This window comes from Mobula hypostoma, chromosome 3 (genome assembly GCF_963921235.1).
Source record: "Mobula hypostoma chromosome 3, sMobHyp1.1, whole genome shotgun sequence".
In the NCBI taxonomy this organism is placed as follows: Eukaryota; Metazoa; Chordata; class Chondrichthyes; order Myliobatiformes; family Myliobatidae; genus Mobula; species Mobula hypostoma.
In genome coordinates this window covers 134,043,775-134,071,702 of record NC_086099.1, presented here as the reverse complement: position 1 = coordinate 134,071,702, position 27,928 = coordinate 134,043,775, and the positions used below count along the sequence as shown (strand labels likewise).

The 27,928-nt window shown below is 40.1% G+C and overlaps 1 protein-coding gene across 4 annotated transcripts in view; it reads right to left on the bottom strand.

Moving 5' to 3' along the window:
• snx13 (sorting nexin 13) overlaps positions 1-27,432 on the bottom strand; it is a 207,771-nt gene extending 180,339 nt beyond the window's left edge. For 2 of the 4 annotated variants that reach the window (XM_063043758.1, XM_063043761.1), the window contains exon 1: positions 27,172-27,419. In XM_063043758.1, coding sequence (XP_062899828.1) covers positions 27,172-27,183 — 12 coding nt within the window. In that variant the 5' untranslated portion in view covers positions 27,184-27,419. Of the gene's footprint in view, positions 1-27,171 lie in introns of all 4 variants that reach the window. The other 2 variants (XM_063043762.1, XM_063043759.1) reach the window with 2 other exon arrangements.
• Between the last annotated feature and the right edge of the window lie 496 nt (positions 27,433-27,928).

The window sequence follows — 27,928 nt, the reverse complement described above, 5'->3', positions numbered from 1 at the left end:
AGGTGGCAGAAGTTACGGAGAATAATATGTTGGACCCGGAGGCTGGTGGGGTGGTAGGTGAGGACCAGGGGAACCCTATTCCTAGTGGGGTGGCGGGAGGATGGAGTGAGAGCAGATGTACGTGAAATGGGGGAGATGCGTTTAAGAGCAGAGTTGATAGTGGAGGAAGGGAAGCCCCTTTCTTTAAAAAAGGAAGACATCTCCCTCGTCCTAGAATGAAAAGCCTCATCCTGAGAGCAGATGCGGCGGAGACGGAGGAATTACCTCCTAATGATCCTTTAGCTCCCCAATCAAATCTGGTTCACAGAATTGATTTTCTCCAAGTGAGCTCAACCACAAGCTGCTCTAAAAAGCCAACTTATAGGCATTCTACAAATTCCCTCTCTTGGGATTCAGCACCAACCTGATTTTCCCAATCTTCCTCTATATTGAAATCCCCCATGACTATCATAACATTGCCATATTTACATGCTTTTTTACCCTTTGTAATTTGTATCCCACACTCTGGCTGTTGTTCAGAGGCCTGAATCTCACTCCCATCAGGCTCTTTTTACCCTGGTAGTTTGTTAACTGTACCCACAAGGATTCTATATCTTCTGATCTTGTGTCACCTCTTTCTAAGGATTTAATTTCATTGTTTTAACCAAAAGAGCTACCCCACCCCCTCTGCATACCTGCCTATCCTTTTGATACAGTCTGTGTCCTTGGATGTTAAGCTGCCAGCTATGATCTTCTTTCAGCCACGGCTCAGTGACGCCCTCAAAGTCATACCTGCTAATCTCTAAATGCGCTACAAGGTCATCTACCTTATTTGTACACTGCATACATTCAAAGAGTCTGAGTGAAAAAGGCAAATGCAATGTTAGCATTCATTTCAAGCAGTCTAGAATACAAGAGCAGGGATGTGATGCTGAGGCTTTATAAGGCACTGGTGAGGCCTCACCTTGAGTATTGTGAACAGTTTTGGGGTCCTCATACAAGGAATATTTGACAGCTCTGGGTCGGTACTCACTGGAATTTAGAAGGATGAAGGGTGGATCTCATTGAAACTTTTCCACTGTTGAAAGGCCTAGACAGAGTAGATGTGGAAAGGATGTTTCCCGGGTGGGGAGTCTAGGACAAGGATAGAGCCTCAGCATAGAGTGGTGTCCATTTAAAACAGATATGGAGAAATTGCTTTAGCCAGCGGGTTGTGAATTTATGGAATTTATAAGCACAGGCAACAGTGGAGGCCAGATCATTGGGTGTATTTAAGGCAGAGCTTGATAGATTGGTTGGACATGGCATCAAAGATTATGGGGGGGGGGGCGGGAAGGTAGGTGAGTGGGGTTGAGGAGGGCAATAAAGGGATCTGCCAGGATTGAATGGCGGAGCAGACTCGATGGGCCAGATGGCCTAATTCTGCTCCAATGTCTTATGGTCCTAAATTCTCCTCTAAACTTTCTCCAGTACAATCACATCTTTTCTGTAATGTACATTTCTAGTCATTACATCTTGATGAAATCGTTTTGTATACCATTCTAGCACAACTTCACCACGCATCTGCTTCAGCTGTCAATAAATGAAAGCATCCCATGTACTTGTTTAATTACCTCCCAAATCTGTAAGCGTACAAGCTATCTGTTGCTCTACACATCTTAACATGTTGCATTTGTTCTAACCATACATACATATCCACGCATTTCCACCCACTGACAAAATCAAGCTATTCTTTAAAAAAAAGCACTTTTTTTTCTCTCTCTGAATTAATCTCTTCTCTCTTCCCAAAAGCTTACAAACTCATTCTTCATAAAAAGATACCTGGACAGGTTCACGGAGTGCCAAGTCGCACTCACGTCTACAGTGATGAAATACTTTGAGAGGTTGGTCATGAATAGCCTGAACTCCTGCCTCAGCAAGGACCTGGACCCATTGCAATTTGCCTATTGCCACAATAGGTCAATGGCAGATGCAATCTCAATGGTTCTTCAAACGGCTTAGACAACCTGGACAACAAAAACACCCATGTCAGGATGCTGTTCATTGGCTATAGCTCAGCATTCAATACCATCATTCCCACAGTTGTGATTGAGAAGTTATAGAACCTGGGCCTCTGTACCTCCCTCTGAAATCAGATCCTCAACTTCCTAACCGGAAGACCAGAATCTGTGCGGATTGGTGATAACATCTCCTCCTCACTTACAATCAACACTAGTGCACCTCAGGGATCTGTGCTTAGCCCACTGCTCTACTCTCTAAATAACCATGACTGTGTGGCTAGGCATACCTCAAATATCATCTATAAATTTGCTGAAGAAACAACCATTCTCGGCAGAATCTCAGATGGTGACAAGAGGGCGTACAGGAGTGAGATATGCCAACTAGTGGAGTAGTGTCGCAGCAACAACCTGGCACACAACATCAGTAAGACGAAAGAGCTGACTGTGGACTTCAGGAAGGGCAAGATGAAGGAATACATACCAATCCTCAGAAGGATCAGAGGTGGAGAGAGTGAGCAGTTTCATGTTCCCGGGTGTCAAGGTCTCTGAGACCTAACCTGGTCCCAACATATCGATGCAGTTATAAAGCAGGCAAGACAGTGACTATACTCAGTTAGTTTCAAGAGATTTGATATGTCAACAAAACACTCAAAAACTTCTACAGGTGTATCATGGAAAGCATTCTGACAGGCTGCATCACTGTCTGGTATGGGGGGGTGGGGGGAGCTACTGCACAGGACCAAAAGAAGCTGCAGAGGGTTGTAAATTCAGTCAGCTCCATCTTGGGCACAAGCCTACAAAGTAGCCAGGACATCTTTAAGGAGCTGTGTCTCAGAAAGGCAGCGTCTATTAAGGACCTCCAGCACCTAAGGCATGCCCTTTTCTCACTTTTACCATCAGGTATGAGGTACAGAAGCCTGAAGGCACAAACTCAGCGATTCAGGAATAGCTTCTTCTCCTCAGCCATCTGATTCATAAATGGACATTGAACCCTTGAACACTACCTCACTTTTTAAATATCTACTATTTCTGTTTTTTGCATGATTTTTAATCTATTCAATATACATATACTGTAATTACTTATTATTTTATTTTTATGTTTTCTTCTATATTATGTATTGCATTGAACTGATGCTGCTACGTCAACAAATTTCACGACACATGCTGGTGATAATAAACCTGATTCTGATACAAAAGGTTTCCAGGGACATGGGCAAATGGGACTGGTTGAAGGACTTGACTGACTTGATTGCACAGTGATTGCTTTATTCACCTTCTAAAGATCACTGCTAGTCTGGGTTTGCTTATTTTCGGATTCTCTTTTCCTGCATTCTAACCATTTTGATCTTTTGCAAGTGTAGAAGACCCGCAGTATCAGAAAATAAGCATGCTTCCATTCAACTTATAAACATTGCTTCCTTATCTTTGAAGGTTCCATTCTTCACCCTCTAATCTACGCCTTGTGCACTCATGACCAACCAGATTCTATTCTAATTCCATCTACAAGTTTGCAAATGATACCACTCCAGTGGGCCACATCTCAACCAATGATGATTCAGGGCACAGGGAGAGAACTGAGAGCTTAGTAGCATGGTGTCATGACAACCTCTCTATCAATATCAACAGAAGAACTGGTCACTGAATTCAGAAATGGGGGGGGGGGGCAGTGCAAATGCTTTTGTCTTCATCAACGTTGTTGAGGTTGAGGGGATTTAAAACTCAAGTTCCTGGCTGTGAATACCACCAGCAGCTTGCCCGGATCAACCATACTGATGATGTCACAACCAAGAAAGCCAACCAAAACCACCACTTCCTCAGGAGGTTAAAGAAATTCAGCATATCCCCATTGACTCTTTCTGGACATAACTGCATGAAACTACAGAATTTATTTTAGAGATACAGCACAGGATAAGCCTTTCTGGCCTTTTGAGCTGCACCCCCAGCAATACCTAATTTCACCCTAGATTCATGATGGAATCATTTGCAATGACCAATTAACCGACTAACCAACATGTCTTCATTGTGGACACAGCTCAGCATATCACAAAAACCAGTCTCTCCTCTATTGAAGATGTCTATACTTCATTCAATAATGCAATAAAATGCAAAAGTATTCAAGATGTTTTACATAATCAATTAGTGTTTGATGAACGTATTCTTAACATTTTTTTTAATGAAGGCCACGAGAAAAATACAGCTTGTGAAAGCATTATTATATACAGAAAACCTGAAACTGTAGCTTGGATGCTGTTTATGCAAGTTTGCACGTTCTCTTTGCAACACAAAGTTCGCACAATGTCCTCTCACATGTGCTGGTAGGTTAATTGGCTAATGCAAATCACTACCTATATAGATTAGTGGCTTAAAATTTAAGTTGGACATTAGTTGGACAGGGTGTAATGAAATGAGGTAGAGTCAAACCAAGAGTATTTTTGCCCTAGGAATCCGCCTGGACGAAAAAGGAAAAACAGCCTTCTTCAGTGTATCAGAGCTGTGCAACCCTGAAACAAGCCCTTCAACCCTTTTTGTAACCAAGTTGCTTACCTAAGTTAGTCTCATTTGCCTGCATCGGACCCGTATCCTTCTCATTCCTTCCTATTCATGTACCTTCCTTATATTCTTTTAAATGTCGTGATTGTACCCTCCTCTGCTGTTACCTTTATCACCTGTATCACATACGCACCGACTTTTGAAAAACTGACCTTCAGGCTTCCTTTAGCTTCCCCCCCTCCTCACCCAAAATATATGCCTTCCAATTTTACAATTCCCTACACCAAGAGAAGACTGACAAATCACCCTAACTATGCCTCTGATTGTTTTATATATCCTTCTACACTACAGGGAAAACAACCCATCCAGTCTTTCCTTATAACTCGAGCCTTTCAGTCCCAGTTACATTCTCCAGATGCTGTCTCTCTAACGTTCTGCAGTTCTAACATGACGTCCCAACTTTTTACTCAGCATTTTGACCAAGGCAAGGGTCCCAAATTTTTACCACCCTATCTACCTGCATTGTAATTTATCAAACTATACAGGTTTCCCCCGCCATCCCAAGGTACAGCGTTCCTATGAAATGGTTCGTAAGCAGGAAGGTCGTAAAGCAAAGAAGCAATTACCATTCATTTATATGGGAAAAATTTGTGAGCGTTTGCAGACCCAAGAAATAACCTACCAAGTCATGCCAAATAACGTATAAAACCTAAAATAACAGTAACATATAGTAAAAGCAGGAATAATATGATAAATACACAGCCTATATAAAGCAGAAATACTTTTCTACAATCATTGCCGCACTGTTCTCCGCAGCGAAAATCTCGCGCAAGCGCTCTCGGCAAAAACACGGTGCAAGCGCTCTCGGCAGAAACACTCTCTCCAGTAACCTTTAAGCTATGAAGCTGCCAAATCATACCAAATAACGCATAAATATACACAGCCTATATAAAGTAGAAATATATACAGTGCAGTATCACTTACCGGAATTGGGAAGACAGCGTCTGATGATGGTGTGTTAGGCTGAGTCGGAGGAGGTTGGGGTGGTGCAGTGGACCCAACCTCCAGGCCGCCGACCGATACCAATCCACGAAGAATGCAGTGGTAGCCGGGATGCACCCAGCACATCTTTAAGGAAGAAGCCGAAATAAACAAGCTAATTAATTAGGTGCCGCCTGGCACGTAAATGTCAGCCCAGATCAGAGGCGACGCAATCGGCAATCGCCTCTGATCTGGGCTGACATTTACATGCCGGGCAGCACCTAATTAATGAGCTTGTTTATTTCAGTTTTTTTCTTAAAAGATGTGCTGTGTGCCTCCTGGCTACTGCTGCATTCTCCGCAGCAATGTATCGGTCTGCGGCCTGGGGGTTGGGGTAGTAAGACACTGGGGTGTCATCTCATCATCATGTTTCCATCAAGGCAGGCAGGTCATCTTCTTCTATGTCTGCCTCGATGTCGAAGGTCGAGGTTCGTCGTCTGCTGTGGAAGGCTTGAAAAATGACAGTATGCTTGACTGCTTAGCCTCGTGCATTTTTCTATCATACAGTTCTTTGTAAAGAACCACTCTGCAAATATACCCTAAACCTACGTACCCTTTCAAAGTTAAAGTCATACTTTTCTGCAATCGTTGTTGTCAATTGCAGTGAAAATCTCACGCCGTTGCTTCATGTTCAGTTCCTGGACGACTTCACTTTCAGTCCGTTCGCTACTGCATTCGTCTTCGATTGCTATCCTTTCTTCTTCCAATTGCATCAGCTCTGCATCTATCAGTTCTTGGTCATGGGATGCCAAACCTCTTCAACATCATCTTCGTCAACTTCCACAAGCCAAACTCACTTTGTTCACCACGATCGAAAAGCTTAATTATGTCTAGTTTAACGCAAAGTTACGAGCTCTTTTAGGCTCTTCCGATACCTTAGAACTCATCTTGCTAACAGCTGCTCACAGGCACGTGTTTAAGCAATGCCAGCTAGAATGCACTTCCAGGGGAGGAGCTCGGCTGCTCGGGGCGCGCGCTGCCTCTTATCGTGCGCTGCTTTTCATCACGTGCTGCCTTTTTTCGTAACAGTGGAAACACCTTCTGTTAGCAAAAACAGGTAACTAATGTAGGTCTTTCGTAACAGCGAGGTTTCGTAAAGCGAACATTCGAAAAGCGGGGGACACCTGTATACATGTCCCTATCAGTTTTTTCAGATCTACAACACTCAAGAGACCAGCTATTTACTACAGTTTAATTTACCCAGATGCAATACCTTATACAGTATTTAACCAATTTAAATTCTGTCAGCCCACTTTTCTAGTTGATCTGGAACCTGTTGTAATCTTGGACAGTCTTCTTCCATGTCATAGCAATTACTATGTGGTCACAGATTTCACCATCACTTACACACACGAGGTTCAGACTTTAAATTTTCCTCAAACATTCTTTTATTGTATACTGGCAGCAAGTCATATGACAAATAGATTGGTACAGTTTGAGTAAAGGAGGATAGAAAATTTTTAAAAAACACTGCACCATAACCCCTTTACTGAAATGTAGTGTATATATGGGAAATCATGGCACTTGACAAGATTTCCATGATAGGCTCATCCAGAAAGTCATGAGATCCGTGGAAACTTGACTGCATGGAATCAGAATTGGTTTGCCCACAGAAGGCAGAGGGCGGTAGTAGATAGTATATTCTACCTGAAGGTCGGTGAATACTGGTGTTCTGCAGATATCTGCTCTGTGACCACCTAATCTTGATGGGTTTTTTTATATAAATGGTAGATGAGTAATTGAAAGGATAGGTTAGTAAGTCTGAAGATGACATGAAGATTGGTGATGTTGTGGAATGTATGGAAGATTGTCATAGGTTACAGCAGGACATTGACAGGATGCAGAGCTGGGCTCAGAAATGGTAGATTGAGTTCAAGCTGGAGAAGTTTGAAGTGATGCACTTTGGAAGGTCAAACTTAAAGGCCGGGTAGAGTATTGATGGTAGGATCTTTAGCAGTGTGAAGCAACAATGGGATTTTGGGATTGACATCTCTGGATCCCTCAAAGTTATCATGCAAGTTAACTGTATGGTTTGTTGGCCTTTATTAATGAAGGATTGAGTTTAAGAGCCAAGAGGTAATGCTGCAGCTCTCTCAAATGCTGGTTAGGCCACACTTGGAATATTCTGTTCAGTTCTGGTCCTCTCATTATAGCAAGGATGTGGCAGCTTTAGAAGGTGCAGAGGAGATTTACTAAAATGCTACCTGAATTACAACATATTTTATGAGAAAAGGTTCAGTGACCTACAGTTTTTCTCTTTTGGAGTGAAAAAGAATGAGATGACTTGATAGGTGTACACAAGATTATGAGAAACATAGATAGAATGGTCAGCCAACACCCATTCCCCAGGACAGCACTGGCCAATAACAGAGGACATCCACTTAAGATGGGTGTTGGAAAGTAGAGGGAAGATACAAGATATTTTTTTTCTTTAAAAACAGCAGTAGGCACCTGAATTGCATTACCAGGGATGGCAGTAGAGACTAATAAAGTAAGGACATTTAAGACACTCTTAAATAGACACACAGATAAAAGAAAAATGGAGAGTTATAGGCTGAGTAAAAGGGTGGGGAAGGATTAGACCGATCATAGAGTAGGTTTATATAGGGAAGCCCATAATGTGTTCTACCATTCCATATTCTATCTTCTCCACCTCAATGTTTCTAGCTTAGTTCAAGCTTAGACTTAGTTCCTCTTGGGTTCATAGGGAAATCTTTGGGGAAAGAGCGGAGACTTGGGAGTCAGGTTAGGGTTTAGGACAAGCACGTTGGGGAGTTAGAGGACAGGTAGAAATCCAGGTTGGAAGGCCATTGATCCCCATGGATGGATGTCAGACCAGCAAGCGTTGTGGACAAAAACCAGCGAGGTATTGGGTTGATGATCTCTTCCCCCCCGCCCCGCCAGTTGGTGGGTACCAGGATCAGAGAACCATAGAGACAAAAAGCACAAGTGCAGGCGACACCCCCCCCCACCCCCCCCCACAAGGTGGCCAGAATTCAAGGCCTGGATTTCAAGTCCTGTCTTCGGGGAAGCCTGAGGTCAATACCGAAGACTGAACCTTGAAGTTCAAAGTTGGTGAGTCTGGAAGTCAAGAACTGATGGACAAAACCCCTGGGTCTGCAAGTCTACTGTCAATGTCAGAGCCCCGATGTTGGAGAGTCCACTGGAAGCAGCAGTACTGGAGGCAGCCTATCCAGAGTTGGAAGTCTGTCCATATGAATGTGAGGGCTTGTTTTACTGTTGTTGTTTGTATTGTTCTGCTGAATACTGGGGCATGCTATGTTGGTACCAGCATGTATGGGTACACTTGCAGGCTGCTACCAGCACATCTTGTAGTTGTGTTGGTTGTAATGCAAATTACTCATTTCACTGTATATTACCATGTACATGTGATAAATAAATGGACCTGAGCTTTTTTATTGTTCTTATTCCTGTTGACTACATAGTTGTCCAAAATTGTTCACAACTATGTGTCCCCCTACAGCATATGGTGAGGCCGACATCAGAACATCTATCCAGAGGGCGAACTCTCACAGAGTGCCAGGCCTTGATGCTGAACCTAGTAGAGCATTGAAAACTTGTGCCAACCAACTGGCAGGAATGTTCAAGGACATCATCAATCTCTCACTGCTGCAATTGGAGATTTCCACCTGCTTAAAAAGGGAAACAAAAATCATACCAGTGCGCAAAAGTGAGTGACCTGCCTCAACGATTATCACCCATTGCACTCTCATCTACTGTTAAGAGGTTGTTCCTGACTAGAATCAACTTCTGCCTAAGCAAGGACCTGGACCAGCTGCAATTTGTTCATTGCCACAATCGGTCTATAGTGGATGCAGTCTCACTGGCTCTCCACTTGGCCTTGAATCACCTGGACACTAGCAATATCGAGCTCAGACTAATGTTTATTGGTTACAGCTCAGCATTCAACATAATCATACCCTCAGTTCTAATCAACAACCTCCAAACCTGGGTCTGTACCTCCATATGCAACTGGATCCTTCACTTCCTCACCAAGAGACCAGAGTCAGTACAGATGGGGAAAAAAAAACTTCTCCTCGCTGACAACCAACACTGGCACACCTCAATGATGCATGCCTAGCCCACAGCTCTACTCTCTCTACACCCACAGCTGCGTGGCTAGACACAGCCCAAACACCATCAATTAATTTTCTGATGACACAACTATTGTTGACAGAGTTACATATGGTGACGAAAAGGTGTACAGGAGTAAGATCATCTGGTTGAGTGGTGTTGCAGCAACAACCTTGCACCCATCATCAGTAAGACCAAGGAATTGTTTGCCGACATCAAGAAGGGGAAGTCAAGGGAATATACACCAGTCCTCATCAAAGGACCAGCAGTGGAAAGGGTGAGCAGTTTTAAGTTCCTGGGTGTCAACATCTCTGTAGATCGATCCTAGGTCCAACATACTGAAAAAAATTACAAAGAGGGCACAAATCAGCTGTATTTTCAATTTGGAGTTTGAGACTTGGTATATCACCAAAGACTCTTGTCAACTTCTACAAGTGAACCATGGAGAGCATTCTAACTGGTTGTATGGAGACGCCAAAATACAAGATCAGAATAAAACTGCAGAAAGTTGTAAACTCAGCCAGCTCCATCATGGGTACTAACATACACCACCATTTCTTGTGACTTGTATATTTTTTATGATTATGAATTGCAATGTACTGCTGCCGCAAAACAAGAAATTTCACAATATATGCCAGTGATATTAAACCTGATTATGAATACAGCAAAATTGCATAGCTGGGAGGGGGGGTTAATTTCCCCCTCCCCCCAATTATGGTTAGAAAATTGATTCCCAAGTGAACAGATTCTTTATTCCAGAGCAGGGAATATTCATTTGTAATGCTCTACACCACAAAACAGAAGTCTCAATTATGTTCATTTGAATGATTAATAGATTTCTAGATATTAAAGGAATCAAGAAGTATGTTGTAGTACTGAAAAATGGCACTTGGGCAGAAAATCAGCTATGATCATGACATCATAATGCATGGGTGATTAGGCTCAAAGGGCCAGGTGGCCCATTCTTCCTACCACTTTCTGTGCTGCAAAGTTTGACTTTAGTAGATACTCTGCAAGTGTTTTTTGCCTTGCTCTAGTCTAGGTTCCAATTCTATTTTCTGTACCCTTTTGGTAAGTGATAGATTTCGTAATAGTTCTGTTCCCTTTGTTATTTATCACACCACCGAAAAGCTGAGTGTTTTAAGCATTCTAAATGCTACTTCAACCAGAGAAAGGCACTATAAATAACCCCCTCCAGCCCCACCACTTATAATTAAATATATATATATTTAATACAAAATTTGAGTGCAGGCTAAGTTTACAATATTCCACTACCCCTATTCATGCAATCAACTTAAATAGTATCAAATCAGTCACCTGCACACATATACTTTGGGAACAAGTTAATGGCAGAACTTTACATAAATAGTAATTATATACATAAATAAAGCAGCAATTGGATGAAAAATTAGTTCAAATTCTATCATACTATCCGGCAAAATTTACGGACAACACAGTCATGTAGCAGTTAATAATGCTATACAGCGTTAGCAACCATAGTTCAATTCGCCACAGTCTGTAAGGAGTTTGGATGTTCTCTCTGTTACCATGTAGGCTTCCTCCAGATGCTGATTTCCTGCCACATTCCAAAGTCACGTAGGTTAGTTAATTGGTCACATGGGTATAATTGTGCAGCACCTGCTCACTGGGGCGGAAAGACCTTTTATCATACTGTACTTCTAAAGAAAATAAATATTCAGAAATTAAGTCAGTTTCAGCCATTTACAAAAGTTACTATACAACCCACTTTCATTTCCATTTTCCAAGCTGAGCAAATTCACATAGCAAAGAAATAGACTCCAACTACAGAGTTTTGCCATATTTGGCTGTGAATAGCAGTTAGCACGTCATCTGTGAAAAGAGAACCTTAACATTTCGAGTCCTAACCTGGCACAGTGAAGGCTAAGGAGAGACCTGATAGAGATTTAAGATTATGAGAATCAGACAGTAGACAATAGGTACTTTTCCTCCAGTGTTGAAATGTCTAAAACCAGAGGGCATGCATTTAGGGCAAGGGGATAAATTCAAAGGAGATAAGCAGGGCAAGTTTCTGAAACGGCTGGTGAGTGCCAAGAATGTGCTTTCAGGTGTGGCGCAGGTAAATATGACAGGGGTGTTTAAGAGACTCTTTGATAGGCACATGAATGTGTACACAATGCATGGACAAAGTGTAGCTAAAAGGGATTAGTTTAATTATTTGTTTAATTACAATATCATGGCTGAAGGGCCTGCTCCTGTTCCGTTCCATGATTTTTTGCTCTAACCTTTCATCAAAACTGGGAATGATGAAATATTAGCTTTAAATTAAAAAGAGGAGAAGGGATGGATCATGGATGGATAGGCCAGAGGAAGAAAATCTGACAGGACAAGGGTGCTGTTTTTACTTCAGATTTCCAGCTGCAGCGGATGTTGAGTATATAAAACACTCAAACCTTTGTAAGGCTGGTTTTATTTCAATTTCTAACATTTCTCCCATCGGGATTTGCAACCAACTTATGCGGGGTGGGGGTAATGAGGAAGAGAACATGTTCATATGAAAATCAACAAATTGGGAGTATCAGTACAAAAATGATGCTAAAGCACTTCTAATCATAATAAGATAAAACCAAAAGCACAGTATATGATCCATCTTGGCTTCAAGCTCTCTACAACTTCTGAATGGCCTTCAGCCAATCTGTAAGAGAACAACCAGAAAACAAAGTTTTCAACATCAACTACTTCCACAAGGATGACAGCTTATACTCCAGAACTAACTGTACAACTTCTTCCTGTGCTTAAAGCAATTTGTTAAATATGAGAACTTCGTAACATACATGCAGGAAGATCAGGACAAATCCCTAACTCACTGCAACTCAATCAATACAAGCTCAAGTGATGGAATATATTGCAGGTAGGCCTATTAAGTAACATCATTGTACAGTTTCAGTTCTACCAAGTCCACTAGAGTCTAGCTATTATTACAACAATTTATTTCCAGAGACACACAAGAACTTCCCTTAAGCAAATTACCAAGCCAGTGTAACAGCTATCTCTTAGCTGGAGTGTGAAACCATGATTCTCAGGTGGATATAAACAGTTCCATAAGCAGTATTTCCAGCCCCCCCCCCCCCCGCCAAAGTATGGTTATTCCTCGGATATCACAGAATCAAACAGTTTGCAGGAGCATGTTGTTGTAAATTGACTGAATCATGTAAACCAGCAATGAATATACTTCCAAAGTAACTTATAAACTAATCACTTTTGAGCTTTCCAGAAGAAACACAAATCATTAATCACAATAAGGTCTTCCTTTTTTTGCTTGCTATTAACTCTGCTAGACGCCTTAGAATATGCAGTTTAACTACCTGCATAAACTCCTTTCAACAAAAGTCACAAATTACTACAGAATTTTTCTAACTTAAATGCTTTCAAGTGTATCAAAGCAGTGGCTACTTAAAAGTCTCAGCTTATAGCATTCTCCTTTCTTCTGCCAAATTCAAATTCCACAAATAATCAGTATTAATTAGTTAAGAAATATTTATGTCAAAAGTATTACAGTCTACAACAAACTGATCATACATATAATATTTTTCAGTTGAATGCAAAACTTAAAAACAATGTTTTCATGCTATTTATAAAAATAGTACAATGCAAGCTCACATAGTGATGGGAACATTAAATTCTATAATGAGCCGCTGGTACATTTCCTGTATTCTAGTTATAAATGCATTTTAAGACATTAGCATGCTCCAAAGTAGTCATGGACCTAGATGGGATATATACAAGTTACCAAGCTGGAAACTTCAAAAAGCCTCTGGTCACAATCTTTCAATTTTCCGACACATTTGGGAAAGTTACAAAAAGAGAGGAAGTTCAACAATGTTTCATTCTTGTTTAAAAAAGGGGATAAACTCTGCAGTTAGAGGACAAGGAAAAATCTACAGAAACAATCTTGGACCACTGTTTTGGTGTTTGCAAATATAACAAAGTCAGACAATTTTACTAAAGGCTTTACTTGTCTGATAATCAGGATCTTTAAGGTTGCACTGGAGACACATCATGATGATAGAGATTTATTATATATTTTAAAAAGATTTACTAATTACTCTTTTAATGAAGTTTTCAAGCTTTTGCAAAATTAAAGCCTGTGTCATTAGGTTGCATACATCTTTGCTTAATGAACACAGTAGTGATGTGCTTTTCAGCTCAAAAAAGCAGCAAGAATCTAACAGATGCCAGGGATGAATTCAAGATTCATGACTTGCACTTCAGTACAGAAAGCACAACTTAAGCTTCAGTGTATAATTAATAACAAAGACAATAACTGACTGCCTGACCAATGAAACATAGAATGGACGTTAAATGACCTTGACAACAATGCTCATAACCTACATACAAATACAATAACCTTTACTGGTAGGTTTATTAATATAATGTAAAAACATGACTGCAGACAGAATGGCAGAGACAACATAGACTAGTGGTAAATTTTAATAGAAGTACCAAGACAAAGCTCTTTGAAAATTGACAAATTAGGTTTGAAATAACGTTGTTTCTGTGAACAAAGAATCAGTAGTGGAAAAAGTTTTAAAAAACTGGTCATAAGTTGATTGGAGCAACATGCTCTGTCGAACATACATTCAGATTTACCAGACTAACAACAGTGATGACAGACTTCAGTTACATGTAGAAACTGAAGCATCAGGAAAGCAGAAAAGTAGAAAAGGAGATTTGGGGCCGGCTAGTGGCACAATGACATCGGCGCCAGACCCGGGAGCGGAGGTTCCCGGGTTCGAAACTAGTCGGATTCGTCCCCGAGTATGCTTTCCATCCGTGCTGGGTTGAGTTTCGAGATCGCAACTCAACCTCGTAAATTAAAAAGGGAAAATACTGCGAAAATATCTGTGTGAGGAGTGGCACGCCACACAGTCTCTCTCCCGCTCTGCGCCTGGTAAAAGCCATGAAAAATCCATCATGGATGCACACACAGACACACAGATGCACATGCACAGACACGTGCGCACAGACTCGCGTGCGCACAGGCACACGCAAAAAAAAGGATATCTGATAGTTTAAAGTCATTTTGGATTTTATAGAAAACAAGGGACAGACAACTATACACAAGGTATAATTAGACAGCAGATTTATGATTGGTAAAATAAAAAAGATAAAGATTAGCTTTGTCACATGTACATTGAAACAGTTAAATACATCATTTTGCATCAGACAGCCTGAGGATGTGCTGGGGGGGAAGCCTGGAAGTTCTGCCATGCTTCTGCTGGCTACAAAAGAGTTTTATTCAACTTTTTGACATTCAAGTGAAAAGGACAAAGTGATTCCTGTAGTGAAATATAGGTTTTGCTAATAAATAAGAATAATAATTTGATCACATTTGCACTTTAACTCAAAAATCCCTAAACACAAGTGCTAGGTTTTATTAACCACTCCATTTACTTTCCTAAAGGATAATATTGACCAAGGCAGTTTGAATCTTGGCACTATCCTTTACCTAGGTCAATTACTGGGAAACAAAGTTTGTAGATAACAAGTAATGATGCATAAAGTGCTAAGAATTTTTTTAAAAATATCGTCAGCATTCAAGTACTTCAAAGTCAAAGTATTAATCTATCTTTTTAAATAAGAGATAACTATGATTTGAACTCTAATCTGTAACTACAAACAAAATTTAATAATCAGAAAATCAATTCAGCATTACAATGGCACCAGTTTTTTGGGGGTGATCTGTTTAGCTTTTTTCCTTGCCATGTTCTGCAAAAACATTTTGTATATTTTTGGAATTTTCTTCTTTCATTCCATATCAAAAATCAAAATAATTGATTCTCAATGTATTCTCAATGTTTTAAGTACATTTTAATCCAAAGTTTTTGTCCTGATGACAAGAAAAAAAAACACAAAAAATCAACAAGACAGAAATGAAAATAGGAAATGACACCAATTTTCATCAGACCAAGTCCTATCAGTGGAAAGGAAGCATCGTAAATATTTCGAATCAATGAGAACTGGGAACATTAGAAATAAAGTGAAAGTGAATGAGAAGGGTGGGGGTTGTCTGAGGAGCATGTGCAAAAAGAAATGATGGTATAATAGGGTGGAGAACAGGACCCTGAATGCCACATGGATCTGGTGTTGGTAAACCATAAACAAAGGATAAGAAAAAAAAAATCCAGACAACTATCAATACCCCAATTTTGGAATTATGAATGGACCGTTCTCTCCATAGTGCTCTAATTCACTCTATCACCTTTAAGGTGCAATTCACCTTCCCATTCAACTGAGATAGTTACAACATTTTTTTTTAACTTCCTCTGAAACACAATTTCCGGTTCATTTGTTGTATTTCTGCCAAGTTAGTGTATTATATTCTGTGATGATAGAAACCAGATTGGGCCAGCAAATGCCTCCTTTCCTTGTGCATGCATAATCCCAAACTTCTACTTACAAGCTATTTTAGTTCCCCTTTCCATTTTGATCAGCAATATTGTTCTGACTGCATTATCATTGCAAACAAGTTCAAAACAAGCTTCTGGAAAAGCACCTTTGTTTTCAAATCTTGGCACAATACATTCTTCATAATCCAATGAATACCCTGCTCATGGACTGCCTGTCCCACTCCCATGAGGGAAGAGGCTACGTAGCATCCACGCCAGGAACACCAAACTCAAAAGCAGTTACTTTCCCCAAGCAGTAAGGCAGATCAATACCTCAAGCCACTAACCCACCTTTCAACACCAACCACCACCACTACTTTATCATTTTTTTGTCAGCTAGCTTCACACACTCCTGTGCCTAGCAGCATTTTATACACATATAATCAATGTATATAAGCCATCTTGAGTATATAAGCTATCTATATTTATTGTGTTCTTTTTGTGATACATGAGATCCAGGGTAACAACTATTTCGTCCTCCTTGTAATGCCCTGGTTAAGATTTCTACTGTGATGCAGTGAGGCATTTTATTTTAGCAATTTTCTGTAAAAGCAGTATGCCCTGCTGGAAAGAGTGTTTTGGCGTCGGCTAAAAATAAGGAGCAATGTTGTCTAACTTAGCAATACGTCAGCTAAACAGGATTGTGGGATGAGAGAGAAGGTTCTAGAGAGCTGTGGGGGAAGAGTTTTCTGAAGGACAGTAGTCTGGTTTGGGGTCTATTAGCAGGAGCTGAGGAGCGGGGCACAAGGGAAGATGCCGCAGAATGCCGTCGGAAGGAAAGTCCCCATTGCAAGAAGTGCTTTGTGCAGATGAATGGCTCCAAGGAAAAAGGGCCAGTACTCCTAAGAGAGAGACAGTTCCTTCGAGATTGTCTTCAAGGGATGTTCAGAGTGTGGCAGGTGCTTTCACACAGACTGCGGGTCCAGCGCAAGAATAACAAATATACTCCCGACTTCCAGAATGAGCTCCAATGTTTATGAGCACATTGGATTGGTTTAACTGTATTGAGCCCTTTTATTTTTCTTTTCTTTTTCTGTAACTGATAAAGTTGAAACTTTGGTAAATATACCTTATTTATAATTTTATGCTGGTGTACTATCTATCAATTCTGGGTTACTGATAACAGTGTAAAGGCAATATCTTCACAGCATTACTTGCAACTTATGTTCACTTTATTGGAACATTCTAACTTTCCTGTTTGGTTGAACTCCAAATCATTCTGGCCCTAGACATATACTGCTTATGAAAGCTGATCTACTCACCACTGAGTCAGTGGCTGTAACAGAAAGCCAAGTTAGTGTACAAGCTCCAGTGAGAAGGTTGCAAGTACACTTGTGTACTAGAAAAGACACCAAACACCCTTGAATCAAATTCAAATAATCAGTCATTCCAGACTTTTAACTTTGCCTTCCTATTCTCTGGTATATCAGATTTCATCCTTCTCCTTAAATCAGCTTCAATAATTTTCACAGCATACTTGCACCACCCTATTTCAGATAGCTTCGCCGGTACTTGTGTCACTCTCCCGGTTTCAGCACAATTGTAGACCTTCCTTTTTGTTCTCTCCAACATGCCCACTTCTCTACAACTGAAATCCTAGATCAGATGAAAAGTCAGAGTAAATGGTACAAATCAATCTCTCTCCATGGATACTGCCTGACCTGGCATATTCCCAAAATTGTTTATTGCAGAATTCCAATACCCAGAGTAATTTCGCTTTAGCATTTATGTTGATGCAATAATAGGTATTGCACTGTAATTACATAAAACACTCTACATTGTTTTTTGGGAATGTTTCCAATCTTAAATCAATCTAGTTATGACTGCAGAAGTAACAAGTGCAGACTGTACTTTTTCTTACATATAAAAAAAATCAGTAGTTTCAAAGAGAATGAATATATGCATTATAATAAAAGTCAAGTACTCAGTCATTGAATGTGTGACTAAATCAAATTACGGATTTAAAATTTACTGCCAACAAACCAAGTTTTATTGCTCTATCCAAACCTAACAATCACTTCTCAGAGACTAGGTTATACTTAAAGTTGATACACATACAAAACGTACAACATACCATATATACTTACGCATATCTTCTCACTAAATTTAGTTTTAAAAATTAAAATATTCTGGATGTGTCAAAACACAGGCTCTTAGCTGTCTTGAACCAACATTAGTGCTGCCTTCATTTTACACTAAAGTTGCACCTTATTTAAGAGCTTAGAGCTGATTTATTCTACCATTTTTCATCATTTACACACACTTTAAATAGGTAGTTTTGAAATTAAACAAATACCAAACAACCTCACCTGCATAAATACCCAAAATTAAAAACTAAGCAACTGAAGATGAGAAATATGAAAATATACTGTATACTCAAGGCACTTGACCTCAAAGCAGCTTAAAAATACAAATTTGATTTTCACAACTTACACTGTACTTCTACTCATGCCAAGTTTCATCACAAATGCTTTCACAATCAAATTACATTCTGAATCTTCAAGCAAGTGTTAGCCTCCATCTCCTATACAAAATCATTCAAATGCTACAATTGAATACCACCCTATAGAAGTAGTTGGTAACACAAGTCTCCCCCTTTGCTCACATGAGCTGTTCTGGCACCATTCAACCACATATTCAATCTCCCTTCTATATCATGGCCTGATATGAAAACACCTATATTTAAGAACGGAAAAGGCTACAGGAAGTGGTGGACACAGCCCAATGCATCACAGGCTAAGCCCACCCCACCAGTAAATACATCTACATGGTGTGCTGCTACAAGAAAGCAGCGTTCATCTGAGATCTCTCTCATCCAATCCATACCCTCTGCTCAGCCTTACATCACACACCACCAGGTTATTACCTTATAACCATCAGGCTCTTGAACTGGTGTAGATAACTTCAGTCACCATTCTGAACTGATTTAAATACACTGTTCAAACAAATTCTCTGATCCACATATAGCATTAATTGCCTATGCTGGGATTTCAGCAAAGAACTTTTTTTAAAATTTAAAATGGAACTTATCAGAAATATCCGAAGTTACCAGTTTTTCCTTCCTCAATGGTATGCCAATGGCTTCTAGCACTATCTACCAACAATGCTTTAAAGGAGAAAAAGTGTAATGCCCATCGCCAGCAAATATCTAACCTCTAGTCCCTTCCTAACTTCCACGCTTTAACGTGCCATCTCAATGAATACACCAAAGGCAAGTAATTTCAGACCATTTTCTGATGAGTAAGGAAAAGCCATGAAAGAATTTAAACAAGATGCAATAATTAAAGCAAATAGTAATATTAAAGGATAACAACTAATTTTAAGCAATATTCAGATCCACCAACTACATTAAAACGACAGCTAAATTCATAAATCAGTCCAGAAGCAATTTGCAAATTGCAGAGATCAGTTCTAAAATTTTGACTGTATTCTTTGAAACACGAAAGGTTGTGTCAAGATGCCTAAAAGAGACTATTAATAAAGCTCAGCATGTTCTGTAATGCATTTCAAACTTAAATTACCTCAAAGTACTTTGAAATATTTTTGGAATTGAAGTCATGGCTGTAATGCAGAAAATACATGTAACACTGTTCCCATAGCCATACACTTTCCCTTGGGGAAACAAGATGAATGGTACAAGGCTATTATTTTAACAAAAGTTTTCAATGATTTTCTTTTGTAAAAAGTTAAAGGAAGGCGAGGCAAATAATTAGGCATGTATGCTGAAAAATTATATTCTGCTCAAGAAACCTGATGAAATTTTGTGGAAATGTTATCTCTGGCCTATGCAGTGACTTCTTAGACAGACCCTTGTGATCAAGGACAACTTAACTTCCACTGTGGTTTTGTGGGCTGAAGCACCTAAGGAGGTCAACAGGAGATAGGATATCGGGTAGGCAGTTTACTTGCTGATTAGGAATGCCCGAGTGTTGCGAACATCTCACACTATAGCGGAAGTTTAATTTCAACTCACACTGTGCAGCTGTTGCAAACCAACCATCACATATGCTTCACAGGGCAAGGTCTTGATCCAATGGCAACGGGATCCAAGACAAATGGCGATAATGCTCTGCTGCAACAGATAAGCATTTCTGCTTGAAAAAAACTTTGGGTAATAAAACTTATTGACAAGCAATCCATGATGTACAGAGCCACAAGAAACTCCCAAATAACAGAACACTGTCAAACACTAACTATATTTCAAAATTAGAATCCACTAAGAAATACAAACATTTCATTGAGAACAAACACAATCTTATGAACTCCTTCAAGACATAATGGTTTCTGGTTAATTAGACTATCAGTTAATGGGGGCAGCCACTTATTTGGGACAACTCTAGAAGAACAAAAACCACAAGAAAATAGCTGGGATTCCTTTCACTTTTTTGGGACGCTATGCCACTTAATTGGAACAGCAGATTGTTACTGAAGAGTTTCTAACTAGTATCAATCGAGTGAATTGCATGGCCATTAGTCACTACAGGGTGCTTGGAGCGAATAGTTTTTAAATAGCGCCAGTTGTGTGTGTTTGTGTTTAAAAAGCAGTGATTTTTGTCACTGATAGTTGGTGAAAAATAAGCAACAAGACAATTAAAAATTGTTTACCTTCACTGCAGTTTCAAGCATTCAGGCTTGGAGATGCCAGTTGTCACCAAAAATGAAAATGAAACCATTTCACTACTTCAACACTTCACACCTAGCGCAGATAATGAACTGCTTTCATACAATACCGATGACAATTGCATCATCCAAATCTTCATTTTTATTGTAATATTCAAGATGACTCACAATATCTTCAATTTTTCAATTCTTAACTTGGTGGTGAAACAGTTCCATTTTCACCACTGCCCGTTTCCTGCAAGTTTCTGAATTTACATTTGATTGAATTCAAAAGACTGAATCCACTATTGCAGTCAGCATTAGAAACTTTAACTGTTCCAATGTCAACAGAATTGACATTTCTTCAAATTCTTTTTCTAAGCACATAGGTCAGCACATGAGTGAATGTCTTAATTAAACCAGTCTTAACTTTCTCAGAAACGAAAGATTTGAAATCACAGTATTGCTGCGATTTTTGTCATAGTTCATAATAGTAGCTGAGTATTATTTTGTCAGTCGTACATTTTCTTTTCAAAATTGGTTGCGTTTGCAATAGGAACAGGGTCAAAAGTTTGCCATTCTCTTAGCTCATCATCAGGAAATCTATTATCCAAATGATTACACACATGTTGAACGAATCAAATAATAGCCACTGTTATCCATGTCAGAACTATGAGGTGCAAGTAGATCTTTCACTTTGTCACGGTATTGCCAAGCCCAACCAACTTCCATTCTATGTTTATTGTTACAATTTCTAACAGTTGCAACTTGAAACACTGACAATGTAAATACATTGAAGCTCTAAAATGTTTCATTGTGAAGTCTGTGGTACATTGTTTAGAAAATTTACCTATTATATTCATTCACACAATTACAGAGTAGCTCACAATTATATAAAGATTTTAGAATATTAGAAGCATTTCAAAATTAACATTACACTAAAAGCATTTCAAAATTAACATTACATTAAAGAAAATTCCAGCTGTGCAGTGTATGTGCGCAGGGCATTCTACTTCAGCAGGACTCTGCACCACACAGTTTAGAGGGAACAGCACTCCCAGACAACCTCAACCCACAGCAATTTACCTCCCATTAAAACGCATCTGGAGCAGATGCCATCTCTCTGGCACTTGCATCATCTCTGGAGCATCTAGACAGTAAAGACACCTGCGTAAGACCATGGTTCGTTGACAACAGCTCTGCCTTCAATATTATAATTCCAAGCAATCTCATCTCCAAACCTCTAGACCTGGGACTCAGCATCTTCTGTTGCAAACAGTCCTGAAGAGGAGTCCCGGCCCAAAACATTAACTGTTTATTCTTTACCATAAATGCTGCCTGGCCTGCTGAGTTCCTCCAGCATTTTGTGTGTTGCTCATCTCTGTTGCATCCTGGAATTCAAGAATCCAGTTGCATTCAAGCAGCAATATCTCCACCACAATTACCCTCAACACTGGTGGCCCATAAGAGTGTATTCTCTGCCACTTACTCTATTCCTTATACACTCAAGACCACATGGCCAGATTCTGCTCCAACTCCATTTACAAATTAGTCATAGAATCAGAGTCATAGAAAAATACAACATAAATCAGGCCCTTCAGCCCAACCAGATCCATTTAAACTGCCTATTCCCATCAACCTGCACTGGGACCATAGCCCTCCATACCCTACCATCCATGTACTGTTCAAAGCTTCTCTTAAGTGTTGAATCAAGTTTGCATGCACCACTTGTGCTGACAGCTCTTTCCACACTCACAACCCTGAGTGAAGAAGTTTCCCCTCATATTTCCCCTTAAACTTTTCACCTTTCACCTATAACTCTCTGGGTGCAGTGCCACCCAACTTCAGTGGAAAAAGCCTGCTTGCATTTACCCTATCTATACACCCAAGTTTTATATACATCTATTACTATATATCTCTTCACTATGTTCTACATTCCAAAGAATAAAGCCCGAACCTTTTCTTTCTTTTTTTTTGTAATTTATTTTTTATTGAAGTTCATCATCAAACAAACATTTCCACAACATGTATTTCAGATACTGTACATATATCATATAATCATATTTGTCACAAATCTCCACATAATATTTATCTGAGGTATACACTTATAGAAAGGAGAGGTAGGAAAGAACAATCAAAAGAAGAAAACTATGTACAAAGTAGGGAGTGATTTTTTTTTGCAACATATTCATTGACTTGTGAGAATAAAATCAGGCCTATGAGGTGTTATGTAGTTAAACCATTTTTTCCAGTATGAATAAAATCGTTCCAACTTATGATTAACAGATGCTGTTATCTTCTCCATTTTATAAATGTCCATTGTAATTTCCATCCATACATTTAAAGTTGGATCTCCTGTGATAACCATTTCTTCCAGACTCTCCAACATCCTTGTAATTTTTTGCTGTTCTCTTTCAACCTTATTTACATCTTTCCAGTTGACCAAACCAGGTATGCAGGTGACCAAAACTGCACATAATACTCTGTTAGGCCTCACCAATGTCTTATACAACTTCAACGTAACATCCTATCTCCTGTGCTCAGTACTTGGATTTATGATGCCCAATGTGCCATAAGTTTTCTTTACGACTCTATCTACTTGTGATACCACTTTCAATGAAATATGGACCTCTATTCTCAGATCTCTCTGTTCCGTCACACTCCTTAGTGTCCTACTATTCACTGTGTAAGTTCTACCCTCGTTAGTTCTAACGAAATGTAACACTTTGAACTCATCTGCATTAAATTCTAGTCCAGCTGGTCCAGGTTCCACTGTAAGCTATGATAGCCTTCCTTGCAGTCCACTACACCCCCAATCTCAGTGTCATCCACAAATTTGCTGATCCAGTTAACCACACTATCCAGATCATTGATACAGATGACAAATAGACCCAGCACAGACCCCTCTGGTACTCCACTAGTCACAGGCCTCCAGTCAGAGAAGCAACCATCTACCACCCTCTGGCTTCTCCCACAAAACCAATGTCTAATCCAATTTACTAACTCATCTTAAATGCCGAGCGACTGAACTTTCTTGACCAATCTCCCATGCAGGACCTTGCAGATGATACCACTGCAATGGGCTGTATCTCAAGTTGGAGTACAAGAAGTCTTGTGATATTATGTCATGACTTCCAATCTTTCCCTCAACGCAAACAAAACTGGGGACAGTGCACACACTCCAGTTGACATCAATAGCGTTGAGGACAAGAATATTGAAAGCTTCAAGTTCCTAGGAGTGAACGTAACTACGTAATTGCCTGCCCTGGCCTAACCATGCAGATGCCATGACAAAAAAAATGCTCACCAGCACCTCTACACATCTAAGAGCTCTTCAATCTCTCAATTGATATAATGTATTTTTTGCTTTTTCTGCCAAATGGAAAATTTCACTTTCTCACTTTATAATCCATCTGCCGATTGTTGCCCAGTCATTTAAACACCTTTTCCTTTTAGCTGCCATACATCATCCTCAAAACTTATATTTACACCATCAGCACATTTAGCAATCATAACTGTTTGTTTCGGCTAATTTCCCAACATACTGATCAAGAAATCCAGAATCTAATCCCTGAGGTGCAACAATGCTGAGATTTATTTTCTTACAGGCATTCATAGTAAATACAAAGAAACAACAGAATCAATGAAAGACTACTCACAAGATAGACAAGCAACCAATGTGCAAAAGATAACTATGCAAACACAAAAAAAAACAAAAAAAAATTAAACAATAAATATCAAGAACATGAGATAAGAGTCCTTACAAGTGAGTCCATAGGTTGTGGGAACAGTTCAGTGTCGTGGCGAGTGGAGATACCCACTCTGGTTCGAGAGTCTGATGGCTGAGAGGTAATAACTCTTCCTGAACCTTGAGGTGTGGGTCGTTAGGTTCCTGTACCTCCTTCCGGATGGCTGCAGCAAGGAGAGCAGGACCTTGGTGGTGCGGGTCTGTGATGATGAATGCTGCTTTTCTGCGATAGTGCTCCATGTAGACATGTTCAATGGTGGGGAAGGCTTTACCCGTGATGGACTGGGCTGTATCCACTACTTTTTGGAAGCTTTTCCATTCAAGGACATTGGTGTTTCCATTCCAGGCTAAAATTCCAGTTTAGATGACATGTTGAATCTTCACAATCTTCTAACAAAGTAGAGGTGCTGCCATGTTTTCTTTGTAATAGCACTTGTGCTATCATTTTGGCAAGTCAAAAGTTTACTCATGGCTACTCATGATTGCCTTCTGCCTTCTGAAAACTTTGATCACCTTCCAAATTTCCTCTATCCAAACTGGACAAATCAAAGATTATAAATAGTTGCCTATAACTGATAATACAAAGAAGTACCTACACAACAATCAATCCTTGGAGAGAAATATTGTAGTGCATTCAACATTTAGGAAGGATATTCAAAAAGGTGGTGGGGCAGCACTGTTAGAAAGGGATATCATCGGAACAGCTAACAGAAGGGATTTTGGCTCAGCGAATCAATTATAGAATTAGAAATCTGTTTATAAGGAGTTAAACAGCAGCAGAAAACATGGGTATAATCTGTTTATAGGCCACCAAAGAGTGAAGACATGGCTTATATAAAAAAGTTGGTGAACTGCCTTTACATGTATTTATAATCAAAGACAACTGAGGAAATATAAAAGGCAAATTGGCTGACAGACTGGAAATTGACATTCATAGGTATGACAATAGAATTTAAATTAATGTATACTTGCTGCATATCATACATTATTTTAAGACACAAAAATAGTAGGAAAAGTGAGAAGAAATTAGATATTTTTAAATTTGAAATTCTCAACGTTACCAAAAATAGTAGCATGCCTTAAGACTAACAAGGCTTTAGAATTAAAAAGATGACTAAAAAATTGACAAAGCAATAGACAATAAACTGAGGAAAAATAGATTGCAATAGCTTCAATTGGTAAGCACAAAAAATAAAGCTAACGAAGGAAAACTGGATGCTAAAAATGAAAAAAAAATTCATAATAGGATATAACAATGAGAAGGCAGAGAAATTAAGCAAATATTTTACGTGAAAGATGATAAAGCAGCCATCAGAAGTTCTGGAAAACTGAAGCTCCAGTGCCACAAGGAAAGTGGCATTATGAACAAAATTTACTCAGTTAGTGAGCCCAATACATTGATTAATTCCAAGAACTACATCCCAGAATTTAAGGGGGCTGTTAGTAAAAAAAAAATGGATTCCCTAGTTATTATTTCACAAAATTAAAACAGATGCTAGAATGTTCTCCTACAGAAATGTGGGATTGCATTTGCTAAACCTAGTTTAAGAAAACAGCATTGGTAGCTGGGAAAACCCTGGAATTCATAAAGAATGCAACATCAAGACATTTAGAAAATGAAGTAAATGGAATGCAGCTACATGAACTTGCAAAAGGATATCATGTTGACTCATCAACATACTGAGATTTTCAGGAAGAGCAGCTAAGGACAAAAATTACAGAACTTCTAACAATGATTCAGCAAGGCAACCAATGTACTATTTCCAAATTTGCTGCTTATTTATTGGCAGATTTGAGTATCATAGTAAGGTATCATTAATTAGAGGACCTCATTAAAACCATACCTGAGTATTGCTACAATTTATCTCCTTATGCTAAAAAATAAAGTACAGCAAAAAGTTACTGGTCCCTGGGACAAATCAGTTATACAGGGAGAGCCTAAGTATACTCAGCTACTTTTCTTCAAACTAAAATAAAGTGTGATCAACTTGAAATAAAAAAAATTGGAATAATGAGTAGGCCATTTGGAGCTACAATAAAGAAATTCCTTCAGTGATGAATCCTCTAAACCACAGAAGCTCAGACCACGGTTGCATCCAAAACAGATTTGTGGATATTGGACAATTAGAAGAAATGCGTGGATCAAGCAAACAGTAAACAAATACATTGAATTGCACGTTATGGTGTAGAAGGCTGAATGGGGAAACAGACTCGAAGGGCTAAATGCCACGGTGGTCTTTACGGGGAGAGAGTAGTAAAGGGGGCCAATGTGACATCAATGTTGACATATCAACTTATTAATAGTGACTTATTCACGAAAAAAAAACAATTATCACTGAGATGCAAAGCAGCCACAACGAATTCTCGCACCCCGAGATGCAGTGATTGGGTTGAAGGCAACTATGTCCACAGAGCCCAGATGCGCCCGATGGCCGAGATTGCGGGTAAAGGTGGCAGCAGGTTGTACGCCCACATTGCAGGTGTCCCCGGGAAGAATGGGGTTTGAAGCGATGGGCGTGGCGCCCGACAGTAGACAATGCGGGGCTAGTAGACGGGCTCCCCCAAATATACCCCCACCCACCGCCCCTGTTGCGGGTGTGCCGGCGGCCCTCACCTTACTCTGCGAGACAGCAGCAACGACTCACACACCTGTAGCAACTGTCAGAGGGGGCCGGCCGGTGAGGTACCCCACACCGCCGCCGGTCTGCCCCTCTCCTCGGGTTCATCATGAGGGCTCGCTATCAACCTATCATCTCCACCTCTCCAAACGCGGAGCGTGCTCCCCCCTTACCTCCTGGTTCATCCTTACAACACCCACAGCGAACTATCAGCCACCCGTGCAAACGCAGCAACACATCCTCTCGTCTCCTTGATTGGCTCCGGCGACTGTCGTTGGATCGGGACTGGCTCGCTGGTGGGATTACCGAATCACTAACCAGCCGGCCTCACTGTGCTTTTCGACCGTTAATCTTTCCGGAACAACTGCGCCGCCGCCATCTTAACACAGTTTACGTTTCACTGAGTCGGGGCGGGGTAATACAACGTGCCGTCACGGACACAACACCGCTCATTGGCTGGACTCGACGCTAGGGGCGGGTGTTATCTGAGCCACGCCCACGGTGGACAGGCAACTGGGGCCGCCGTCCGCACAGGCTTTTTCCTTCAGGTTGGATTGGTAAAGTACTTGGAGATGTAATGATGCAGGGTGAGATCTGGAGTGGCTCTGATGCATTTCCCACCTCCGCTCAAGATTCATCATTTGAGTAATGGGAACCAATGCCGTTTGCCAGAATGCCTTACACACCTGTCAATCCCATTTAGCCAAGCTTCAGGCGGGACAAGCAACCCAATTATCTTATAACACACATCAAAGTTGCTGGTGAACGCAGCAGGCCAGGCAGCATCTCTAGGAAGAGGTACAGTCGACATTTCAGGCTGAGACCCTTCATCAGGACTAACTGAAGGAAGAGTGAGTAAGGGATTTGAAAGTGGGAGGGGGAGGGGGAGATCCAAAATGATAGGAGAAGACAGGAGGGGGAGGGATGGAG